At 42.5% G+C, this 23877-nt stretch overlaps 1 protein-coding gene across 2 annotated transcripts in view; it reads right to left on the bottom strand.

Annotated features, from left to right (window-relative positions):
- Positions 1 to 4688: 4688 nt before the first annotated feature.
- cntnap1 (contactin associated protein 1) overlaps positions 4689 to 23877 on the bottom strand; it is a 144102-nt gene continuing 124913 nt past the window's right edge. For both annotated transcript variants that reach the window (XM_051936380.1, XM_051936381.1), the window contains 4 exons: positions 23645 to 23738; positions 16498 to 16728; positions 15168 to 15215; positions 4689 to 9354 (listed from right to left, as the gene is read on the bottom strand). In XM_051936380.1, the coding sequence (XP_051792340.1) occupies positions 9155 to 9354; positions 15168 to 15215; positions 16498 to 16728; positions 23645 to 23738 (573 nt within the window). In that variant the 3' untranslated portion in view covers positions 4689 to 9154. The remainder of the gene's footprint in view (positions 9355 to 15167; positions 15216 to 16497; positions 16729 to 23644; positions 23739 to 23877) is intronic.

The following is a 23877-nucleotide window of genomic DNA, read 5'->3' as shown; positions in this document are numbered from 1 at the left end:
CAGGTGCAACTATAACCTCCTCCATTGCACACCAAGCTAAATGTCTTCCACCTGTGTAATCATTCTGATTCATTTTTTCGTTGCCTGGAAGTGCTACTTGGGTGTCAGAGCACTGTCAGAAGATCTCAGAGATAAAGTTGCGGACAGCCACAAGTCAGGAGATGGATACAAACAAATGTCAATGGCTTTATCAATCTCTGGGAGAGCACAGTAAAAGTCCAAAATCAAGAAGTGGAAAGTGTTTGGTGCTACTAGGACCCTTACCAGATCAGGTTGTCCCTCCAAACAGGATAGAAGAGCGAGGAGGAAACTGGTCAGAGGCTACCAAGTAATAGAGGCCTGTGGCAACTCAGAAGCAGTTACAGGAGTTTTTGGTAGAGAGTGGTCATTGTGTGCATGTGACAGCAATATCACAGACACTCCACAAAGGTGGCTTGTATGGGAAGGGTGGCAAGAAAAAAGCAACACCTCAAGAAAACGCACCTTAAAGATTCTGAGGGCAAGTGGAAAAAGGCCAAAATCATACTATCTGATCTCAATGCCAAACAATATATCTGGTGGAGAGCCAATGCATCTTACCATCCAAAGACCTACAGTAAAACATAGAGGTGGTAACATCCTGCTGGAGGAGATTTGGGGGGGGGGGGGGGGGGGGGGGGTGTCTAGTTCTCTGCAGGAGGCACTGGGGGACCGGTCAAAATAGAAGGAAAAATGGAATGGGGCAAAATACAATCAAATTTATGAGGAAAACCTGCTGCCCTCGGCCAGAAAGCTGTTGATGGGAAGAAGGTTCATCTTCCAACATGACGATGACCTGAAACACACAGCAAAGTTGACCACACAGTGGCTGAAGAAGAAAAATGTTCTTGTGTGGCCTGGTCAGAGCCCAGACTTAAACCCGATTGAAAATCTGTGGCACGACTTTAAGATTGCACTCCAGCAGTGGTCACCATCTAATGTGACTGAGCTTGAACCAATCTGTAAAGACGAGATGGGAAAACATTACAGTCGAGATGTGCAGATTGGTAGAGAAGAATCCAAACAGACTCATGGCAGGAATCAAAGCAGAAGGGGGGGAGGGTCCACAAGGTAATGACACAGTGGGGTGATCCTTTAACCATCTCAGTGCGTCTGGTGTTTTATTTTGTTTCTGAACTGTTGCTATTATATATTTCACTTGGCTGTTATAAGTTGCATTGCGTAAATACGGCTGGAGAAAAATCTGTGTGTATGCGTCTTCATTTCAGGCTGCAAAACAACAAAATGTGAATATTTTGAAGTGGGGGGGCACTGATTCTTTTCTTCACACACTGTAAGTATGCCCAGTGATGGACTGGGATACCTTCTCGGCTTGTTTCCCCTTTTGAGCCCCCTGCAACCTTGAATTGTCCCAGTTAGCTCATCACAAGCCCTAATGGGAGATCCAAGAAGGCCACCCGAGGCAAAACCCCAAGCGCCAGTCCACTCACTTGCAGATTCTTTGCAAAGGAACATTTAAGCGATTCTGAACAATTCTACGAAATGCATAGTTTTCTTGTCCATGTATTGTTTCTGTTAAAGATATGACAGATCAGCTTTAAGATGTGTAGATCAAAGGTAGTACTCTAAGTATTTTAAATATGTATTGCATTTTAAATGTCATTTTTTCTTCTGGCATACCATCCTCTCAAGTGAACACTTTCTTCATTGTTATAAGAGGGCTGAGGTTGTCCACTAATTTTGCTACAGCAGCAAAGATTCTGACGGAAAATGCTACATTTGTGTTTGCAGGTTGACTATTTGGATTCATTTTGGTTTTTTTTTACATTGTTTAATTGAAGAAAGGCCACGATATAAAACATGGAATTGGCAAACACTTTATGTCAAGAGCAGGCAGTCTAGTAACACAGAATCACTCATCTTCCGAACTTGAACTGGTTATTGTAAATGGAACTGGTATTCTCAGTTCTGCTGCGCCTGTTGCAATACGTCACTCCCATTTTCATTGTCAATAAAAGATTTAAGTGGAATGCATCATTTGTTTTCCTGTGATGTGTAACAGATTTGGCTTTTCAACTTTTGCCAGCAGCCATACCACCTGCACTTCACAGAAGACATCATCCACCTGCAGCTCAGGCCCGGCCAGTACTTGGATGGGAGACCATCTAGAAAAAGTGTGAGTTGCTGCTGCAAGAAGTGTTGTTGAGGCCAGCAGGGGGCGCTTACCCTGTGGTCTGAATACGGACCCACACCCCCCTAATGCCCCAGTACAGTGACGGGGAAACTGGTGTAAAAATGGTGCGGTCATAAAATTGAGGTCCTAACTTAAGTAAATATCCCTGGGCGCCTTTTGAACAGAGTAGAGTTGATCCTGATGTCTTGAATTAATTGCCCATCACCACCCTAGCCCCCTAATAATCCCCTGTCTCTAAATGGCGATCTCTCTCTCTCTCACCACTTCACCACCTAATAGATAATGCACGGTGATGCAGGTGGATGGTACACATTTGTGGTGGTTAAAGTGCTATATAAAAGTAAAGAATTAATTAATTTAGGGATTTTTTTTATTTGATTTAAGTTTGACACACTTAGAAGTTTTACTTAAATCTAATCAAAAAGGAACATCAAAGCTTAAAACCTGAATTTTATCACACTGTGACACGACTATTGCAGTGTTAATTCGTATTCTAGTGCTCCTGGTAGATCTCACCCTTAGTCTCAACTATGCGTTGTAGTAAACAATTTATCAACTTGCTTGGCTGATGCTGCTCTTTTGCTTTGTATTTGTCAGCATACAGCTGGCAGCCTTCAGAATCTCACGTTAAACTTAGCTGCATGGATTTAAAATTGGGACTACTTATAATTACAGGAGATACAAAACAGCTCACATCAAAATCACTTCATGCTTCCTGAATTGACTGTACATTATTGAGAAGTGATGCCACCAGTAGTAGAACCAGCTAAAATTGTTTCAGAAATATTGTTTAAGACAAACAGTGAAACTCTTTATCTGCTAAGCTAAAGTGATAATCAGTGCACCACAAAATGCATAACTGACAAGCAACTCGTATACACTGTGGACACCAGGGGGCACTCCAGCTCCCCAAACACCCAACACAAGCAGGCTCAGACACAAGTGTAATAAACAAGAGAATTTTATTTCAGGAAACTCTTCCTCTTGAAGCGTTTCCCACAGCACAGTCACAGTACAAAGCACCAGCAATAAAGTACAACACTGCAACTCTCTGTCTCAACCCCCACCCCGATGCCACTGGTCACTGCCTCCTCCACGTCGCCAGCTTCATCCACCTTCCTCCCGGAGCTGAGGCACCCGCCCTCTTTTATGTAGCACCTGGGAGTACTTCCACTGTCTCAAAGGACTGGCCCAGGGGCACCTCTGTGTGAAGTGGGAGCCCAACAAAGTAGAGTTCCCCAGTCCCTGCAGCACCCCATAGAGATACCTGCAGAATCCAACAGGGCTGAGTTGGCAAACTCCCAAGTCCCATGATGCCCCGTGGAAATCCAGGGCACTGCTGCCACCCAACATCCCTAATGAAGGCATGGTGCCACCTGAACGGGTAAGGATGCAGGCCATCCCTCACAACATATAAAGTGTACGTGTATTCAGATGGGCAGAACGTAATTATTACATAGAATTTCAACTGGACCTTTCTCTAAGCAGATAAATATTTGTTTCATCCCAATATTTTGAATACCAGTGCAGTCTCTACACTTACCTCTGTTTCGTTTAGTCAGGCCTGGAAGTTAGCAGAACAAAGAATGAGCCCGCAAACCGATGAGAGCAGCGTGAACCCGCTATGCCAGTGCGGGGCCGCCTGAAACTCGAGCTCCACCATTGCAGTAGAAAATAAATGGACAGTTACCTTTGATGTTAGTGTTTATGTTTAATATGAAAACATACAGTGCAGTGAAGATAGAATACCTGAGTTTATTTTTTTTTAATTACTCTTGTTTTATTTCAGTGGCATTTACAGGTAGAATAATAAGGACACAAATGAAGACGAATCTGCACAAAAGCAGAAAGGAGCAGGTACGAGACCCCCTAAACTCCTTCACTTGCATTTGCAGACCGTATTTTGTAAAGGTTTTTTAATTTATCTGGGATCTGAGAGTAGTGTTTTGTCTGAGAAAGAGAATGAATATCAAACACAATATTAAATAGATTATATATTAACTGTAATAATATTCAAATGTATAATTATGATAAACATAATTGGGATCCTAAAGAAAGATTGAATTCAATTTGGTTTTCTTGGGCAAACCTGATGACAAATACATGAAATCAAAGAGTGTTTGCAACCTCTTATGTTTTTAAGTGTGCAAGAAAAGGATGATTATTTTGTTCTTTTCACACTCCTTCAGATTCATTTCAGGTGATGACATTTCACACCTCATTGACAATCTCGAGTTTGCTCTTCCGTTAAAACTTAACAAAAAGCAGTGATTCCCTTTTGTAAAGTTGGTCGAAATGTTTTTGTTTTGCACTTGAAACCAATGAGTTAATTTTTAGATTCATAAACCAAGTCTTTTTTTTTTAACTCAGTTTTATTTACTTATATATTTTGCATTCTTTACATCAGAGTAGATGTTTTCTTGATTCCAGTATTCACAGTTAATGAAAACACAGACATTTCACAGGCTTTTCTAACTTTCTTTGTTTTTATAGAAACCTGGTACAATTTAAAAAAAAATAGTATACAATCTTTATATCTGAATTTGCAAAGGAGACTGATATAAATAATTACAAAGTTCTTCGGTGATTGTTGCAAAGCAGCAGTTTTGTTGCATTTTGAAGGCCGAGTGCATGTCGCATGCTAACAGTTGAAAGCAGAATGCATAGCTCAAGTCGAATGGCGTGTGTACCCTAAGCGTGTACTCCATTTTTATACCGCGCAGCATGAGTGAAGCTTTTATAGGCTTTGGTTGTTAACCTTCCACTAGAGAAGCGATGCTCTAAACGTTCTACAAGGGAGGCGTACAAATGTGGTACTGTACATGTTCGAGAACCGATAGGAAAAAAAATGGCCTCTAAAATGAAGTGGGCTCCATTTTGAAATGTTACTGCTCCAGCTGGAGATTCACTGGGGAAATTTACAAAGCAGAAGGGAAAACATTAAGAGGGCCATGTCGAGACGGCTGAGAAGCCGGAGTTGTCTAGGGAACGATGGCTTCCCATCTGAAAGCTCAAGTGCAATCTTCACAGCAGCTCTCGTAAAGACTAACCCGCCACTGTTTTCTGGCTGATTTATCATATACAGTACGGTGTGTGTCATCTCGATTCCTTTACAGACTTCCTCGTCGTGTTTTTAGGACATGGGATGGCATGAAAGGCGTTGATTTTTCACGAGGCAGGTTTTAGGATGCACGCTGTGGAATTCACTTGGTATTCAGCAGGTGAAGTGCACAATTCCAAGCACGTGTGGACATCCACAAGGAGCCTGAAACAGAAGACGCAGCTTGAGGTTGGTGTAAGACGTGATAAAGTATCGTTATCTGCTTATGCCTTCACGATGAACACCATGAAGAATGTGCCACTGTTACACACCACTGTGTCGTGAAGGGCTGACCCAGGAACTTCTACTTGGATTTGAATTTTTCTTAAGTTGTTGCTCTGCGAGTCTCCTTGAACACCCAACTATAACAGGAAGTAGAAACCTCACAAAGGGAAACCAAAGATGTTAAAAAATAACATCAGAAACTGACCAAAAAATATTTGGGCTAACCCTAAGTAAGCATTTCTCTCTCTCTCTCTGTCTGTATGGTCGAAGAAGATGTGCTCTCTTTTATCAGCCATAAAATGCATTCTGGGCGACTTTTTAACTTCTGCATTGGCTTTGTGGTTTCAGTCTCCAGTTTGTGGCCATTACCCTTTGGTTTAGCAGTCAACTGCAGTGTGACTGACTTTTAACCAAAGCTGACAGGGTTTAGGGTTGGATCCTAAAAGCTTTTTGCACCATGTGGCCTCCAGAAGGCCACCGTCCCCAGAAGTAGTGCACCACTTCATTTGGTCTCCTTTTACTTTGTACCCCAAATTGAGGAACACGTTAAGTAGAGGCATTTATAAACACGTATCAAAATAGCACCCACAAAGATACGTGGTAACAAAAACAGTCGTGACATTAACAGGATGTGGAGATAAATGATTGTTCTGTGTATTTAAAGAACGTTTTCACATTTATAAATTAAATGAAAGTGACTGTTGGTTATATAGTGGACCTACACGTGGTGTTTGTATTATACAGATTAACAGTGCTTTACAGATCACTCCGGAAGTGGAGAAAAGACACGAGATTCAGGGAGAAGCTGACAGACAGACAGACAGACGGATGGATGAGTGGATCTCACAGCAACAGTTTTTGGCTCCACATCACCCAATGATGAGGTAAACAGGCCCAGAAAATGGTTGCATTGATTTATACTGCAATAATTTAGTTTGCAAAAGGTGGGCTCTAAATCAAAATAAATAAGTAAGTACCTACATCACATACAGCTGTCCTTGAAATAAAATGCTGTGGTTCATTATTTACGTACGAGGCTGTTATCCTAACACAATGCACATAGTTGGCCTAATATATGCCGGCAGACATCTTCAATAGACTCCAGCTGCAGACGAGACACTCTGAAGCCTCGGGCTCATTCAGCCACCTGAGACACCCTGAGGACACTCTCCGACAATCTCAGACATTATCAAGACTCGGCACTCAGCATTTGCATAACCTTGATGAGAACGGTGTTATACAGGTCATATAATTCAAAAGCTATGAACTTTGTGTTTGAAAAGTTAAGATTTATAATGTCTACTTTAAAGGGAAATGAACATGTTATTTGCTGTTGTATTATTATTATCTGCAATAAGAACTCTCTAAACTTTTATTAGATTCATCCTATGGGGAAATTCAACAATAAAGGTAAAAAAAAAAATGTACATTTTTATGTTGAGAATAGTATCATATAATAATAGCGATTGAACGTTTACGAGAGGACGACTTTGCCATAAACAGGCAAACATCCTTCGAGAGTGAATGCCTGTGCTTGCGTAGAAAGCTTCTCGGTGTCTGAGGTGCGCAGATCTGTCCAGAGGCTAAAAACTGTCCTTGCTGCAGCGGGATGCTCCTCGACATCCTTACATCACATTCATATGAAATGTCGCCGTGTTCTATTGCTGTCATTTATACAAGGCATACTGAACTTAATAACTCTTTACATTTACATAGCGCTTTTAGTAAAAACGTCTTATGATGTATGACAGTGGAAATATTGGGCTTTGAAAAACAAAGTCTTAACAATACAAGATGGTCAACTCACGGGTCACTTAACATACATTACTATTAGTTTTTATTTTTTGAATATTCTGTTGGTTGTTATTAAGTAACAACTGTAGACGTGTTTAATATACACATACAAGGATCGTGGCAAAAACAAATAGACGTGAGACAGAAGATCTGGATGGCCTGTACATACAAATTCCGACTAGGCCAGAATGCCTTTAGTCCAGATAGAAAAATTTTGACTGGTACCTCATTAAAAGAGAAGTGGAACTTAAGTCAGAAACGCACATTTGTGTATCTGTGTGACGTCCCGTTTATTATCTCTTTGTATAAATGTAAAGAATTATTTTATTATTGTTAAGGCGTGGGGCAAACACCATGAACAGTGTACAAGACCCTGCGGTTGAAGTACGGCGCACACCAGGCAAAACACATTAACATCCAGTAATAGCCGCTGGCATGAAGGTGACTGGCCTCGGATTGGGGAGCGTTTCTGTCTTTCATCAGTGGAGGGTCCTTCCAGGATGACGTGGAGCTCTTTACTGAATCAGAACCTAATACAGCAGGTATGTGAAATCTTCCAAAGATAACTTCTCACCTCTATTAATGGCAATTTAGTTAACTTTCTTTTCTAGTATAAATGTGGGTCAGAATCCCACCCTATAAATTCAGTGACTCAACACAGGATGTGCTAAAAGTGGTGCAAAGGGGTCCACATTTAAGTGTCTGTATATTGGTGAGGTCCCCTTTTTGGCTTTATACAGTATATTATCTGTAATTACACACATGTGCACAAAGAGAACCAGCAATGTGTTTATTAAGATGAGCTCCCCTTCATTATGGAATACAGGCCTCTACGCTTGAGGACAACACAACAACCTCTTACAGCTGCATCTGTCAGCTTTAGGCAGTTCTTTACACATGTTGGACATGCATGAGAGGTGATGTAGGGTTTCACATTCATTGATAAATGCTTGATACTGTTTACAGATCTCCCATAATCCTTCACATTAGTGGTGGTGTATTAAGGGCGTATTTCCCGCTTTGCAGGCAGTGTGGCTGGGATTGGCACCGTGACCCTGTACTGGATGGACAGGTTAGTGCTAACAGCGTGTGTATTTCCAACAATTGCGAGGCCTTACAGAAACCGACTCGAACCTTTGAGGGTTCAGACAAAGGATCATTTGAAGCCGCAGGATGTTGCCAGATGCAGCGATTTGAAAGTACGTGATTGTCACACAATCAGAGAGCACCTTGTGACCGTTGTTCTTGCTGTTTTTATTCAGAGCCCGTCACTGCAAATCCTAGAATTTTTAGTCTTAAGTGCATAGTGCTATTTGCCGGCGCATGTGGAGTGACCGTTGGCAGAAGACGTCTCAATAGCCAACACCAAATGGGAAGGTGGTCGCTTTTTGTTTTGAGGAAATTTAGCTTATGCACAAAATTCAACTAATTGCAGAAATGGAGACAAACACACTGCATATACTATTTGACTCACCACCATATACAGTATATCTCTGCTATTCTAATAACAGTGTAATTTAAACTTTCTGCTTGGCAGTTTTAGACTACAGATGACGAGTTTTAGAAATAAAGGAAGACCTTTCTTGATTTTAAAATAGAGCAGAGCTGTTTTCAGGCACTTCTGTCAGTCCAGCAGACCCTCAAGTGCCACACACAAGTGTGCTACCGGTGTATTCCTTCCTTTTCCTCGGTGTGTTATCTCCACTTTCGAATAGATCATCCTGATTGGCAGTCTGATTTAAATTTATTATGAATTTTAAAAATTAAAAAAATAAATAATGGGACAAATAAAATAATTTAGGTGTCCATCCTGCACCGAGCTGCTGGAGCTTCTCCACCCCACCTCCACGTTCACCTGATGGCTATTCTCCTCTGGCCTCTTCTTCTTCTATCTGCGGCAGGTTGTCGCCTTTCCTGGGGGCCTCCGTCAGAGGCTTGGCACTGCTCGGGGATTCCACCGTTTTAGGCTCATTGGTGGTATACGTTCCTTTGTAGCGATAGAAATGGAAGTACAGGAAGAGTGGGAGACCCACCAAAAGGAGTAAAACCAACAGGATGATAACTGGAAAAGAAAAAGGAAAGGGAGAATAAACTTCATCATTCATTTCAGTTAGAAAATTGGACTTGTCAGCAACTTGGGCAAGGTCACAGCTCTTTGTACGAGACTTAGTGCTTTACTTACAATGTACAGTGCCTATAGTCAATCATAAAAATAACTCATTACATTTATATGTCACTACTCGGCGCTTCAGTGAGTGGGGAGCCACTTCAACTACCAACAATGTGCAGCATCCATCTGGATGATGTGACAGCAGCCATTTTTGCACCACTCTGCTCACCACACATAAGCTATTAAGATAGCCAAGTGGTCAGAAAGAGAAAGACCATTAGAGATGGGGGATGATTAGGGGGCCAGAATGACTAGGCCACAGGGGGACAATTTGGCCTGGACATTGAGATACACCCTACTCCTTATGAAGGATGCCCACTGGTCATTAAATGACCAGAGAGAGTCAGGACACCTGTTTTACATGTCATCAGAAGGACGGTGCCATTTTTACAGCACAGTGTCACTGCAATGGGATCCACATTCAGACCACAGGTTAAGCGCCCCCTGCTGGCCTCCCCAACACCTGTTCCAGCAGCAACCCAAGCTTTTCTTAGATGATCTCCCATCCCAGTACTGGCCAGGCCTGAACGTGCTTAGTTAGCTTCAGGTAGATGACCTGTTCTAGTATGGTCGCTAGTCATCGTATCCTGTTACAATCCTTACCTATTTGTCACATTAAACCCTGCAAATGAAAGAAAGTGCATTAAATATACTTATTTCCAGGTGTATTTACATGTTATAACCCTCAACATCAAAGTGAAAGTAAGATTTTGCATTGTTACTGAATTTGTGAAATGCCTGCTTTAAATGAGTGAGCAGCCCCTTAGAGCAGTGGTACTCAACCTGTGAGTCGCAACGCAAATGTGAGTTGATAGCATCCAGTGGGTTGCAGGATGTCCTCTATGGGTCGCCGGTGCCTTACGCACTACCTTCACCCAAACCCCATGTTCTGTCTGCATATTCAAAACTCTTCCTTATTGTGTGTGTGTGTGTGTGTGTGTGTGTGTGTGTGTATATATATATATATATATATATATATATATATATATATATATATATATATATATATGTGTATATGTATATATATATATATATATATATATATATATATAATGGTTGAAATAGTTTTTAATGTAATTACCCCGATCTACATACTGTCAAATAAACGAACCACACGCCGTGGCACAACGTTAGAGGCTTTGCCTCTAATACTGACGTCCGAGGTTCGATTCCCGAGAGGGGTTGCAGTGAGTGTGTACGCCTGATGAACCCAGAATTAGGGCAAAACACGTGTCGCATATTCTGCATTATTATTAAAAACTATTTCAACCATTCTATGATCTGCTTCTCGCAACTAAAAGAGGGCACTGTGGCGGATGTTAGTCGACTTGTTGACCAACCACAAGTGTTACCTGGTGGGTAACCACCCATACAATCAGATTGTGATTCAGATTACGAATACGAATTATATATATATTATATATATAATATAATTACATAATTTACTGTCAGATAATGCAAAGTGTACACAACACGTGTTTCGCCCTTATTTGGGCTCATCAGGCGTACACACTCACTGCACCCCTCTCGAGGATCGAACCTTGGACGCCAGCATCAGAAGCGAAGCCTCTTTACAGTGCACCATGGCGTGTGGTTCGTTTATTTGATAGCCTGTAGATCGGAGTAATTACATTCATAGCATCCGTTGTCTGAGTTCCGATCTGATTGTATGGGTGGTTACCTACCAGGTAACGCATGTGGTTGGTCTGTGTACTCTTTGCATTATTTGACAGTAAACTATGTAACATTCTATGATCTGCTTCTCGCAACTGAGAGGGCACCCGTGGCGGATGTTTGCCGACTGGCAGACCAACCACATGCGTTACCTGGTAGGTAACCACCCATACGATCAGATTGTGTTTCAGACTACGAATATATATAATATATATACATACATGCATACAGTATATTGCTGTGCCCAAAACACCACAGGGGACCCAGTCACACCCTGCTCTTCAATATTATAAATAGAGTGCAACAATTCATGTAAACACCACAAGGAATCCCCCTTTCAGCTAGCTGTGCTACCTGTCCAAGACAGGCTGAAATCTAAGTAATCCATATAGACCTCCGCTGTAATGTTTGGAGTGCACCATGTGATGCATATGTCTCTGTTCTATGCAATTTGGTATGGTATTCCTAAAAGCAGGGTTAACATTTGGGATGTACCATCGATAAGAATGACAAAAGCAATGTGTTTTATTACTAAAAGTGTTTGTAATGCACCATCTGTTGGAATGATAGAGACACTGCAACCCGAAGGACACACAGACCGTTATCCTTTGATTAAGGTGGATTAGCGCGCTTGATACATGCTCTGCTGTAATCCATGTATTACAAACATCCCCCCACCCACCACTAGATTACAAAATATAGTGAAACTGGGTCATGTAGTCAAAAGGATTAAGAAACACTACCTCGGAGTAACCATTATCAGTTTGCTCAGCTACAACTAATCACCTGCTGCATTACAAACCCCCTGTCATCAATTGTGGTGTTTTTTGATTACTTTTAGAATAATTTTTGATTGTTCCTTGAGGATTCCACTGCTAGTAGGGCACGGCAATGCAAAGATTCACCATGGTTGGAAAGGTACTTTCAATAGGGCTCCAGAGTAAAGTTACTAGTTAGGAAAAAAACACACAAAAAAAACTCGGGAACAAATGATTGAGACATGGAGCCGAAGCAGAAACCCTGACAACCTTTAAGGAGGTCCTGGATGAGATGTTGAGACAGCTTAGCTATGAGCTAAACAAACGGGCTTGATGGACCGAATGGTCTCCTCTCGTTTGTCACATGTTTTTTAAGTTTTCTTTCATTAAAGCCTTAGAAATCTTTTTACATATCCCTCTGAATTCCGATTGAGAACATGATTAAGAAGTGGAAAGCGTGTAGCACCACCAACAGCTTGCCTAGATCATGCCACCCCTCCATTTTGTGTTGGTGTTTCTCTTCAGGAGAGACTGGCCGATTGGTCAGGAATTGAGGGGAAAGTGGATGCTGCCAATTACACACACATTCTTAGGGAAAACCTGTGACCCTCTGGCAGACAGCTAAAGTTGGGCAGGTGGTTCACCTTCCAACACGACAACTCGAAAACACAAAACCAAAACACAATATAGTGGCTTAAGGATAGAAAAGTGAATGTCCTTGAGGGGCCAAATCAACAGCCCCGACTTAAATCTAATAGAAAATTGTGGATGGACTTGAAGAGAGCTGTCCATCGCTGCTCACCACGAAATCTGACTGAACTTAAACTCTGCAAGGAAGAACAGGCAAATAGTCAGCAAGCTAGGAGTGCAAAGCTGCTAGAGATCCATCCAGACAGACTCATGGCTGTCAAACAATTAGGAGACTGGTCACTTTTCCCTCCCTGCTATTCTTGTTTTTTATTGTTTTATTAATTGTCATAACTGCTGCCTTTTTTGTTACTTGAATATTGTAAGGCAAAATGTGTAAATCCAGTTGGAAAAAAGGTCCGGTCAGGTTGGGAAGCATGCAGTGGTACAGCATGTTGCCGTACCCACCACAGGATGAAACAGGTCAGGATCTTGGTTGGCAGACCCCCCAGGCAGACACATGGTCCAGTGCCACCCTCAGGAAATGTCCATCTATCTGCCAGAGCCAGGTATTACGTGGGCCTCCCCTTGGCCTGGTCCAACCACTCGGGTCCTCAGCAATGAAGATCCTGCGAGTCGGACCACCCTCGGGGAATTGCACCTCATGGCCGTAATGCCGTAACTGACGCTCCCTCACAATGCAGGTCATGTGTCTCATTCAGGACTCTGTGAGCAACACAAAGTCAAACCTGCGGGACCCAAGGATTCTCTGAAGAGACACCAAAGGAGTCCAGTCTTCATCTCAGGTCCATGTCTCACAAACCGGGAGCACTAGGACTCTAAAAACTTGGACCACACTCCCCTTTCCAGCGACCTCTTGACAACCCCATGGTCTCCCAATCCGTCCACTGACTTCACATGAAAAGTCACCAGAGTCATGAATGTCACTGCCGAGGTAAGTAAACCTCTCGAGGAGGTCGACACTCTCGCCGCAGACAGACACACTGCTGTGCCTAAGATGTCATTAAAGGCCTGGCTGTTGGTTTTTATCAGGATGCTCGGACCCCAAACTCAGTCTCTCGAGAGTCTGAAAAAAGATATATATTTTTTTTAATATTTTTATTTTATTAATTTTCATTGTAATCATTCCATACAAACAGATCAATTTATAACCCAACAAATTTGAAAACAAATCAAACCCCACCCCTGAGAAGGAGAGCTTAGCTAAAGGAAAATTTCTTTAAGCTTTTTAATAAGGCAACATTAGACAAAAGAAGGGGAGAAGTAAATATCTATATAAATAAGAGATGGAGAAGGGAGTTAAATGCAATAATAGTTATTTCTCTTATTCTAAAATAATATTGATTAAATCCTGCCATGTTTTGAAAAAATTTTGTACAGATCCTCTAACTGAAAATTTGATTTTTTCCAATTTCAAATAATATAAAACATCGGTTTCCCACTGACTTATAAAAGGAGAATTAGGATTCTTCCAATTTAACAAAATAAGTCTGCGTGCCAAGAGTGTAATGAATGCAATCACCGTTTGCTTGTCCTTCTCCAATTCAAGTCCATCTGGAAGGACACCAAACACAGCTGTTAATGGGTTAGGAGGGATTGTGATACTAAGGCTGTCTGAGAGGCACTTAAAAATTTTTGTCCAAAATGATGTTAGTTTGGTGCAGGCCCAGAACATGTGACCCAGTGACGCAGGAGCTTGGTTGCAGCGTTCGCAGGTTGGATCCTGCCCTGGAAACATTTTGGACAGTTTTAAGCGAGACAGATGAGCTCGATATATAATTTTTAGTTGAATAATTCTATGCTTTGCGCATATAGAACTCGAGTGAATTCTCTGCTTTGCTACCTTCCACTCCTTTTCTGATATATTGATTAAGAGATCTTCTTCCCAATGTCCTCTTGGATCTTTGAAAGGTAGGGACTCTAATAAGATTTTATATATTGTGGAAATAGTGTTTGTTTCCTCGGAATTGAGCAGTATTTTTTCCAGCATTGTGGAGGGTGCAAGGTGGGGGAAATCGGGCAATTTCTGTTTAACAAAATTTCTAATTTGAAGATAGTAAAAGAAATGTGTAGCTGGGAGGTTAAATTTTGAACGGAATTGTTCAAAAGATGTAAATATGTTGTCTGTATAAAGATCTCTGATATTTTTAAACGAGTTTTGATGGCAGACTGTCAAACAAAAGAAGCGACCATTTCAAGGGGCTATGATCATTTTTGATAGGCACTGTAATTGTGGAATGACGGGACATACAAGCCTCCCTCCCCCCCTTCTTGGCAGTGCCCTTTGACGTTTTTTTTTTTCTGCTGATCAGTTGTCAGAAAATGCAAATTAAATCCTCTGGGATTCGATATGGTATAACAATAAAATATGAAAACTTCCAAGGGGGTAACATACATTTTTTTTTATAAGCACTGTATTTTGTAAAAGACTCTGTGAGTTGAAGGGGCAGGTCACATGGTAGCTCCTTCAGGTCAAGTCAAGTGGCTTCATTGTCATACCACCCGTACCAGCGTATTGCAGCATACAGTGGCATGAAGTAACATTCCCCAGGCCTGGGGTGCAAAACATACGTAAAATGCTTGTGTGCGTTCAAGATGAACAGAAATGTAGAAGCGCTTACTTACGTGCAAGTACAGGGCCACTGGGCAAGTCGTCATGGAGGTAGGGTAAGACTGAGAAAAGAAGGAAAAAAACAAAGTTAACCAAAGTTTGCTGCACATATTAAATAAAAGTGTTGCGTAAAAGTCTAATTGATGTTGGCTTTGATAGGTTCTTGTAAATAAAGATAGTTTAGGGTTACTATTGTTCTGTTTGGTTTGTGATGATCAACTCTCTAACCCTGTCCTGTCACGTTTGCTCCCAGACAGTCCCGCAGACCGATGTTTACTCAATTATGTTGACTTCCTTTGTAAGTCGCATTGGATAAATGTGTTTGCTAAGTGAATAAACGTAAAAGTAAAATGAATTATGATGCTTGGCCTTATTAAGCCCCCTTAAATTTGGCTTGTCAATGCCACGGTGATACCCACCTACCAATACTCATTGAGGCCTTCTTATCTCACCCCACTCTACGAGGAGGGATAGCCACTCTCTTTCGAGGGTCTGTTTTGATGGATTTTGACTACGTTGTCAGGGGAAAGACACATCCATTGATGGGACGATCATAGACTGGCATATTCTGTGGAGTGTCTCTACTGCCTACTGAAAGCCATTGGACGCTCAAAACTGCTTAACCAGAATGAGCAACCATGAGCTGGTGCCAGCAATGCCAGCCATATTCCTCATGAAAGTGCATTCCCCTACTCTGTTGAGGCTTTCCATTGAGGGGCTCACCGTTGAAGGCCTTACATACAAAGGGCAGCAATCACACCCAGAGACGTTGCTCAGAGTAGGCAGTGGTGGCCAATGAAGGGGGCCTCCATCCCCTGCTGAAAGTTTCTAACCCACTTAATCCTGACCAGAGTGGCGTGGAGGCTGGAGCCTACCTCAGCTAGCACACGGCGCAAGGCAGGAACAAACCCTGGACAAGGGGGGCCAGCCCATCACAGGTGTTAACACACACACTACACAGGTCAATTTAGCATCACCAGTTCACCTAACTTGCATTTCTTCTGACAGTGGGAGAGGATCCAGGATGTAAACCCCTGGTCTCCACACTGCAGGGCAGTACTGCTACTACTGGTCAACATGTTGTCCCCCCCCCCTGCTGCTGAAAGTCCTCAGAATGGACCTCCGAGACCCTTACCATTTATTCAATTCACTCTGAAACTTGGCAAATTTTGAACACTTAAAAGATCACAGCCTGGCAGTCCACTGTATCCTTCTAACCTTCTCATAATGGCCATTGCTGTAAGGGCAACGTGGGAGAGTCTGGACAGGACATCGTCAAACACTTCAACGAGCGGAGCTCCATCGGAGTTGTGATAACAACAAGGATAGTTGAAAGGGTCTCACCTCTTTTAATATACCAGGGGTCGGCTTCAAGGGGGATGAGTGGGGGCAGCCATGGCATAGCACCGCAGTTGGATTCGTAAAGGTTCCCTGAGATACTCAGGTTAAAGAGAGTCCCGTTTGGTCGGAAATGAAACTTCAGCGGTGCGATGTTGTTAAAGCGGACACCCGACATGCAGCCTGTGAACCCGGGGGAGTTGTACTTTTGAATTTCTGGGTCGAGTCTTCCCGTCTCTGCAGAAGAAAAACAAAAGAAGCAAAAAAAAAAAAAAGCACCCATTATCTCTTGTGAAGTTTCTTCCCTGAAGCCAATTTAATGACAGACTGAAGAGAGTGAAGGGTGTCTTTACTTAACAAACATCCCAAATAACTGGCCTGTTAGTGGGACTCTTTGACTTTTACACCAATGTGTGGTTAAAAAAAATACACCTTTGTAATTGTATACAGCGCCTTCCATAGTGAAGCCCATGCTGAGGCACCTGTACGTTTGTTACCATCATCCTACAGCTGAAGCCCTGTCCCGTGAAGCACTGCATCAGTAGTAACGACAGCAACTGTGGTCAATTCAGTTTGATTGGACAGATTAATAAAGGCACACACCTGTCTATAGGAGGATCACCAGGTGAGCGAAAACCAAGCCATGAGACAGAGGGGCCGGAGACAGCAGTCTTCTGAGTCCCAATCCAACATTAGATGACTAGGCAGACATCAGTTTTCCAAGTCTGGAATTGGTTTTCTTGTTCAGATTTATCGTGTTCATGTTTGCTTACATTTAACATTATCTTTATAACATTTATGCCCTCTGGATTTGCATTGCAATGCTTTGCTGGGATGTTTCCTGATGTAAGACTGTAATGACACAAGCGTCAACTGCTAATGCCATCTTTTTTTTATATAAATACTAGGATGCTCTGCCCCCTGCTCACCAACCCCTGACTGAGCCGCTCAAAAGGGCATCATGGTGCCCCTCCATTAGAGAAAGCGACTTTATTTAAAGAGATGGTATATAGAAGAGTATGAGGGGCACAAGGAGGAAGACGGTTTTGGCCCTTAGTTATTATAGATAGAAAATCAGTTACCTGAATGTTTCACTACAACTGTCTACATTAAATACCAATGAATAATAAAACGTAGAAAAAAATAAAAGTAAAAAAATAAAATGTAATAAAAAGTAGATAAAAAATGAAATTACATTAATGCCTCATCAAAAACAATATTATGAATGATTTATCCTCTAACTTGCATTCCATAAATGTTGCATTTTTGCATTTCTGTTTCCATATTGTTTGCGATATTTTTCTCTTTATCGTTTATTGTCTTTGTTCTTCATTTTTATTATATGACGTTCTTCTTTTATGTCCATTTTCTTTTTTTGACATTGTCAGCTCTTGCCGCTCTTTTTCTATCGCAATCGCAGATTTGACGTTCATGAACAGATGAGTTGCTTTTCTGCCTTGCTGTTATAACCGAACGCGCTGAAGGGCGAGTTAGCGACACTGGGAGTGTCGCACGGTGGGACGGAGAGAGCATGTGCGCAATGGGAGAAATGATTGGAGGGGCGTGGTCAAGGCTGAATAATGTGGACACAGCAGAAAACTTTTAATGTAACTAAGGGGCTTTGCTCCCTGCTCACTTCGCTTGCCAACCCCCCAGCCTGCGCTACGTGCCAGCCACTTCACGTCTCTGCCGCTCACGTATGTGGATTTCACTTTCGTGATCTTTACTATCTGCGGTGGGCTGGCACCCTGCCCGGGGTTTGTTTCCTGCCTTGTGCCCTGTGTTGGCCACAATTGGCTCCAGCAGACCCCCGTGACCCTGTAGTTAGGATATAGCAGGTTGGATGATGGATGGATCTTTACTATCATTTTTTTTTTGAGACTTTCGAATTTTAGTACTTTCATAATCTCTAACCTGCTCTGCATGTGTATCGCACCAACGTTTTTGAATTCTTTACGACGTTCTACTTTGTCTTCTACTCTTTTGTCTTTTATTTCTGACCCTGCTTGGAGCTGAGAGCACAGGAACTGTGTCTGACAATAGCATTCACATGAATGAGAAGAGAGTTTACCATGCAGGCGCGCAAGACTCTTTGCGTCTCTGCCGCTCGCGTGTGTGGATTTCACTTTCACCAAACACCAAATCTTTTAATTCTCGCAGATACGCCTCTTCACTGGGAAGAAACACTACTTTTCCCTGATGGCAACACAAATTAGATGATCTACAAGTCCTCGACTTAAAGTTTAAAGCCGAACAATATCTACATACTTGTGTCATATCACCTATGTCCATATATTGGATCTCTTTTCGCTGTTCCGTTATTTCACCAAGTAATAATTTCTGTTTGTTGGCACTAATGCGATCTTTACTCTCATTTTTTTGACACTTCTTTCATTAACGACATTCTACTTTGTCTTCTACTCTGTCCTTTCTTCTTCTACTGTTTGTCTTTTATCTTTGTCTCGTCTCGCGGGACTTAAAATGATCTCTCTGAAAATGTCTCGTCCCAAGATTTTTTTAATCGAGAGATACAGAGACAAGGGCTTGTGGATATTCCTGCTTGATCTTTAAATGTAATTTTAGGAAAGAGTCATCTTTGTTCAAGATATAGATAATCTTATAAAAATGTCAGGTTTATAATGGCTCTCTCATGACTACAGATTTAGTTTTGCTCCTGACATGAACAGTTGCCCACTGTCTGTGTTTTAGGTAGGTTTGTATGTAACGCACGCAGCACCTACTGCAAAAGCCCATGTCTGTCTGTCTGTCTGTCTGTCTGTCTGTCCGTGGCATACCAAGGAACAGGATGGTCACATTAGGCAGGTCAATAATCGCTCAGACATCACAAACCAATCACGCTGCACAAAGTTTTACAATTTCAAAACATCCCATTGAAACGCGTCGGCGAATTTGCAAATTCATCCATCTTAAAACAGAGAAACGTTCTGTGTGGCGTCAACTAGGAATGAGTTTACTGTTCAGTTTTACCTTGAGAGCCATTGTCTGAACTCATACATTTTGTAGGTTTTCCTCATTTACTTGTCTGACAGCCACTCAGATGCCCAGTGCCAGTCAGTCAGATGCCAGGCAGAGCAGAGCACAAGGGCACAAACAGCTCACACAGCAGCACCCTCTGCTGGTGCTTTAGGTAATTTAACTAAGAGGGCACAAAAAAAAGAGCTGCTTCACTGGAAATACATGGAAGGGGCAAACAGTTATGTGTGCACAGAGAAGAGTGAACTGACTGATTAAATAACATTATATACAACTTATTATTGTAAAGAACCGACGTTATCAACCTGCAGCTACACGTTGTTTGAATTCATTAACAACACGGGAAAGGCGCAGCAGCCCTAACCGACACAAACACGGGACGGGTTTAGAAATGGACAATGGTGTCGGGAGGTAGGGGGGGCTGCAGTGCCTTAAACCCCTGATCTTTCAGTCCCAGATGTCCGTGAACAATCACAGCGAGCCCCTGATCTTGACCATTGTATGCCATTCCTATTCCCATCATAGAATAAATCAGTTCATTTCTAAGTTTGTACGTATTTATATAATTTGAATGAATTACTGTGTTTTAACTAATATTAATAGCTAGATGGGTAACTTATTTCGACTCCTTTTCTCGCTTCACAGGGTAATATTGATAATTTTTTTTAATGCTAGTATTGGTTGTATTTGTATTAATAATATTTGTATTAATATTTTTTTTCCAATTGCTAATTATTGGATACAATTCTGTTGGGCATACTTCATGTTACATTTAAGAAAACGGAACTATTTGTCACAGACCCCTCCCCTAAACCCCAGCTGACACAATAATCAGTCGATGCCATCTTGTCACTTCAGGTAAGCCACTGCAAACCTCTTTGCAGGACCATCTTAACATATGGGCATAATGGGCACAGGCCGGGGAGCCCAGGAGCCCACGATGTTTCTGATGCCTATGTATATTTCTGTTTTGTTATTAAAAAACAGGGGCCCTGGGGTGGGGCTATGATGTCGGCAGTAAGACGGCCCTGCCCCTTTGTGCTCCATTTTTAACTCCATTGTAAAGTGTAAAAGCACACATTTAATGTCACCAACTAACACTTGGAATTGCATTTTACTATCGCCATTAATTTGAATAAGACTGATTGTTATAAAACTATTTAACAATCAAAATGTAGAGAAAAGTCAAGCAAAATGACACCTTTTATTGGCTAACTAAAAAGATCACAATATGCAAACTTTCGAGGCAACTCAGGCCCCTTCTTCAGGCAAGATGTAGTTGCCTCGAAAGCTTGCATATTGTAATCTTTTTAGTTAGCCAATATAGGGTGTCATTTTGCTTGACTTTTCTCTACATTCATAATGGCTAACGCGGTACAACACCCTAGTACTACAGACAATCAAAATGTGATGAGTGACTCTTGGATGAAGTAAATAAAAAATGTGAACTGCTCCAGCTTTCATATCGGTTTACTCCGTCGCCAAACGCACCTGAATGTTACGCCATGCTGACATCGTCTAACTTGCTGCTTACTGTGTCAGCCTTGTGTTTCCAATCTCTGCCTCTCTGTCTAAAATAAAATGGACAGCACTTGTGTTTAACGAGGAGACGTACACGTTAGTCACAGCGGCCCGTGATTTTATATTGTGCCTTTCGTTATCCATAAGTTGAGTTCTGGTAGCATTAGTGACTTGTTGGGGGGGTGCTATACAACTCACACACATGTAGAGTGCCAATAAAAAGTCTTCACCCACCCTTGCCAGTGTGACGGGTGGCCTCTGCCGATACCCGGCCAGGGTGCCAACAGATCGGGGGAGAGCGCATCGCTGAAGCAATACCTCCCCATGGACACTAGAGGGCAGCCCTTCTATGACAGCACAAGGCTCAGCTGAGGGAGGGGCAGTGTGACGGGCAGTCTCAGCGATCCTCTCTCTCCCCTGGTCCTTCTATTCAATTGGCATCCCGGCCGGGTACTGGCTATGGCCACCCATCACACCACTTTTCACATTTTCTCGTTATACAACATTGGGTCACGGTGGGAGTTTTTGGCAATGATCAACAGAAAAAAGGCCCTTTAACATCAAAGTAAGAATAGATCTCTGCAAAATGCTCTAAATTAGTTACAGATGTAAACGATAAAAAATAGCTGATCACATAGGTGTTCACCCGCTTCCATTTTCTTCTTCCTATTTCGGTCGCCACAGCAGATCATCTTTCTCTCTATCTTCCTGTCCTCGTCATCTTGCTCTGTCGCCCCCACCACCTTCATGTCCTCTCTCACCACATCCATAAACCTTCTCTTAGGCCTTCCTCTTCTCCTCTTACCTGGCAGTAGGGAATCCATTCCCGATATTTTTCATTCCCGGGAATGAAACTGCTGTAATTCCCGGGAACGGCCAAGCTTGCATATATAGCGTGTAAAAATCGATCAAGAAATAACAAGAGTTATAGTTGAAAATAATTAAGGTGGCGCCATTGCTGCAGCTTGCACTTCATTAGACAACAGCTTTGAATAGCAACTTGAAATTGCAATGCGTCACTCTCTTGCAACCGCATTATCTGCGCTAAGAAACTTGCCATCACAGAATGATGACAAGAAACTGGATACATCAGTAAAAGCTGAAATGGCGGTGTTTCAGAGCAACGGCAAGCGCGGGTGTTGTTTAGAACAAGTGTATCGGTATCTGATGATTGTGCCGCCTACTTCAGTGGAGGCAGAGCGTGCTTTCTCAGTGGCTGGTGTACTTCTGCACGAAGGTGCGTTCTTGCCTGGACGACCACACGCTGGACACGTTAATAATAATAATAATAAATTACATTTATATAGCGCTTTTCTCAGTACTCAAAGCGCTATCCACACAGGGAGGAACCGGGAAGCGAACCCACAATCTTCCACAGTCTCCTTACTGCAAAGCAGCAGCACTACCACTGCGCCACCTGTGAGGACGTTGTGCCTTCTATGCTTTTATTACCACAACTAAAGATACATGTACTTATATGACAGCAGGAACTGCTTGTAGATAAGGTTAGTCTTTTATTTGTGTCAACATATTGCAGTAGTTTTATTAAATTTAAGTGTCGGTCGTTCTAAAACCATTCACATGTGAGATGCCCGTGCACTGTGTCATCCCTGGGAGCCTGGGATTCCCGGGAATGAAATGCAGGATTCTCAAATTCCCGGGAATGGATAAACCCGTCCGGGAATGGATTCCCTACCTGGCAGCTCAATCCTTAGTACCCTTCTCTCATTATACCCAACATCTCTCCTCTGCACAGGTCCAAACCAATGCAATCTCGCCTCTCAATGACCCCCTAAATCCTCACTGGTGCAGCCCACTGGTTTTAGAAGTCACATGATTAGTTCAGTGGAGGTCACTTGTCTGGGCTTTCAATTGGTTACAGTCTAAATACCCCTGAAAGTGAAAGAGGGAGTCAGCATGGTGGGCAGCCTACACAATGATGACCAACAAACACGCCACTGATATCTAGCAAAAGGGGATTGAAAGGTCAGGGGATTGAGAAAAGAACATTTCCATGTCGTTGAATTTCCAGTTTAAATCGGTCATGAAGAATAAAGACAGAGGAGCATGGCAGAGCTGTTCACAGAAACTGAGCGATTGTTCAAGGTGACGACGAGGAGGGGGCCAATGTGAGACCTCTGAGGACTCTGAGGGAGTTACAAGCTACAGTGGGGGACATTGGAGAGACTGTGCAGACAACAACTGTGCCCGGGTGCTTCACCAACTTGAGGGTAGAGTGGCAAAGAGAAAAAAAAACCACACAGGTGATCCCGGTAGAAGGCACGTGGGAGACTCTGAGATTAGCTGGAAAGGAGAACCAGTGAACTGAGGAGACCCAAATGGAGCTTACTGACCATCAGAGTAAACGGCATGTTACACTGCATATTATCGCTAACATACCGACCCTACCGTGAAGCATGGTGGTGGCACTCCTTAATTTCAAGTCCACTGTGGTGGTATGCAGAGAGAAAATTACAAAAAAATCACATCAATGTCCACATACTTATGGACCGAACTGTGAGATAAAAGGTTGATTGATTTTGGAGGGCGCAGGTGAGAATCTCAGTATGGCAACTCTGAACTCGAACCAGGAAACTGAGCGGTGGGCAGGTGGCATGGCGGCTTTTATCTTACTTACCCATCACTCTTCCAAGGAACATCGATTTCGGGGAGTCAAATTTGGTGCTACTTATCAGTGGTATTTTCATCCAAAGCGGTGCAGTGTAGTCCACCTGTTGGTGCAAAAACAGTGCAAGGAGTTAACCTTCTGAGGAGAGACCCCCATTACCTTCCCAAAACCTAAAAAATCTCAGCAAGGCAGCGCTGAAGCCTCAACTGTGGAAGCTCAGTAGCGTCTGCACAGCAGTTACT

The sequence above is a fragment of the Erpetoichthys calabaricus genome, chromosome 14, assembly GCF_900747795.2.
Source record: "Erpetoichthys calabaricus chromosome 14, fErpCal1.3, whole genome shotgun sequence".
Taxonomy (NCBI): domain Eukaryota; kingdom Metazoa; phylum Chordata; class Cladistia; order Polypteriformes; family Polypteridae; genus Erpetoichthys; species Erpetoichthys calabaricus.
The sequence above is the reverse complement of the archived record's forward strand: the minus strand, read 5'-3'. Positions and strand labels throughout refer to the sequence as shown.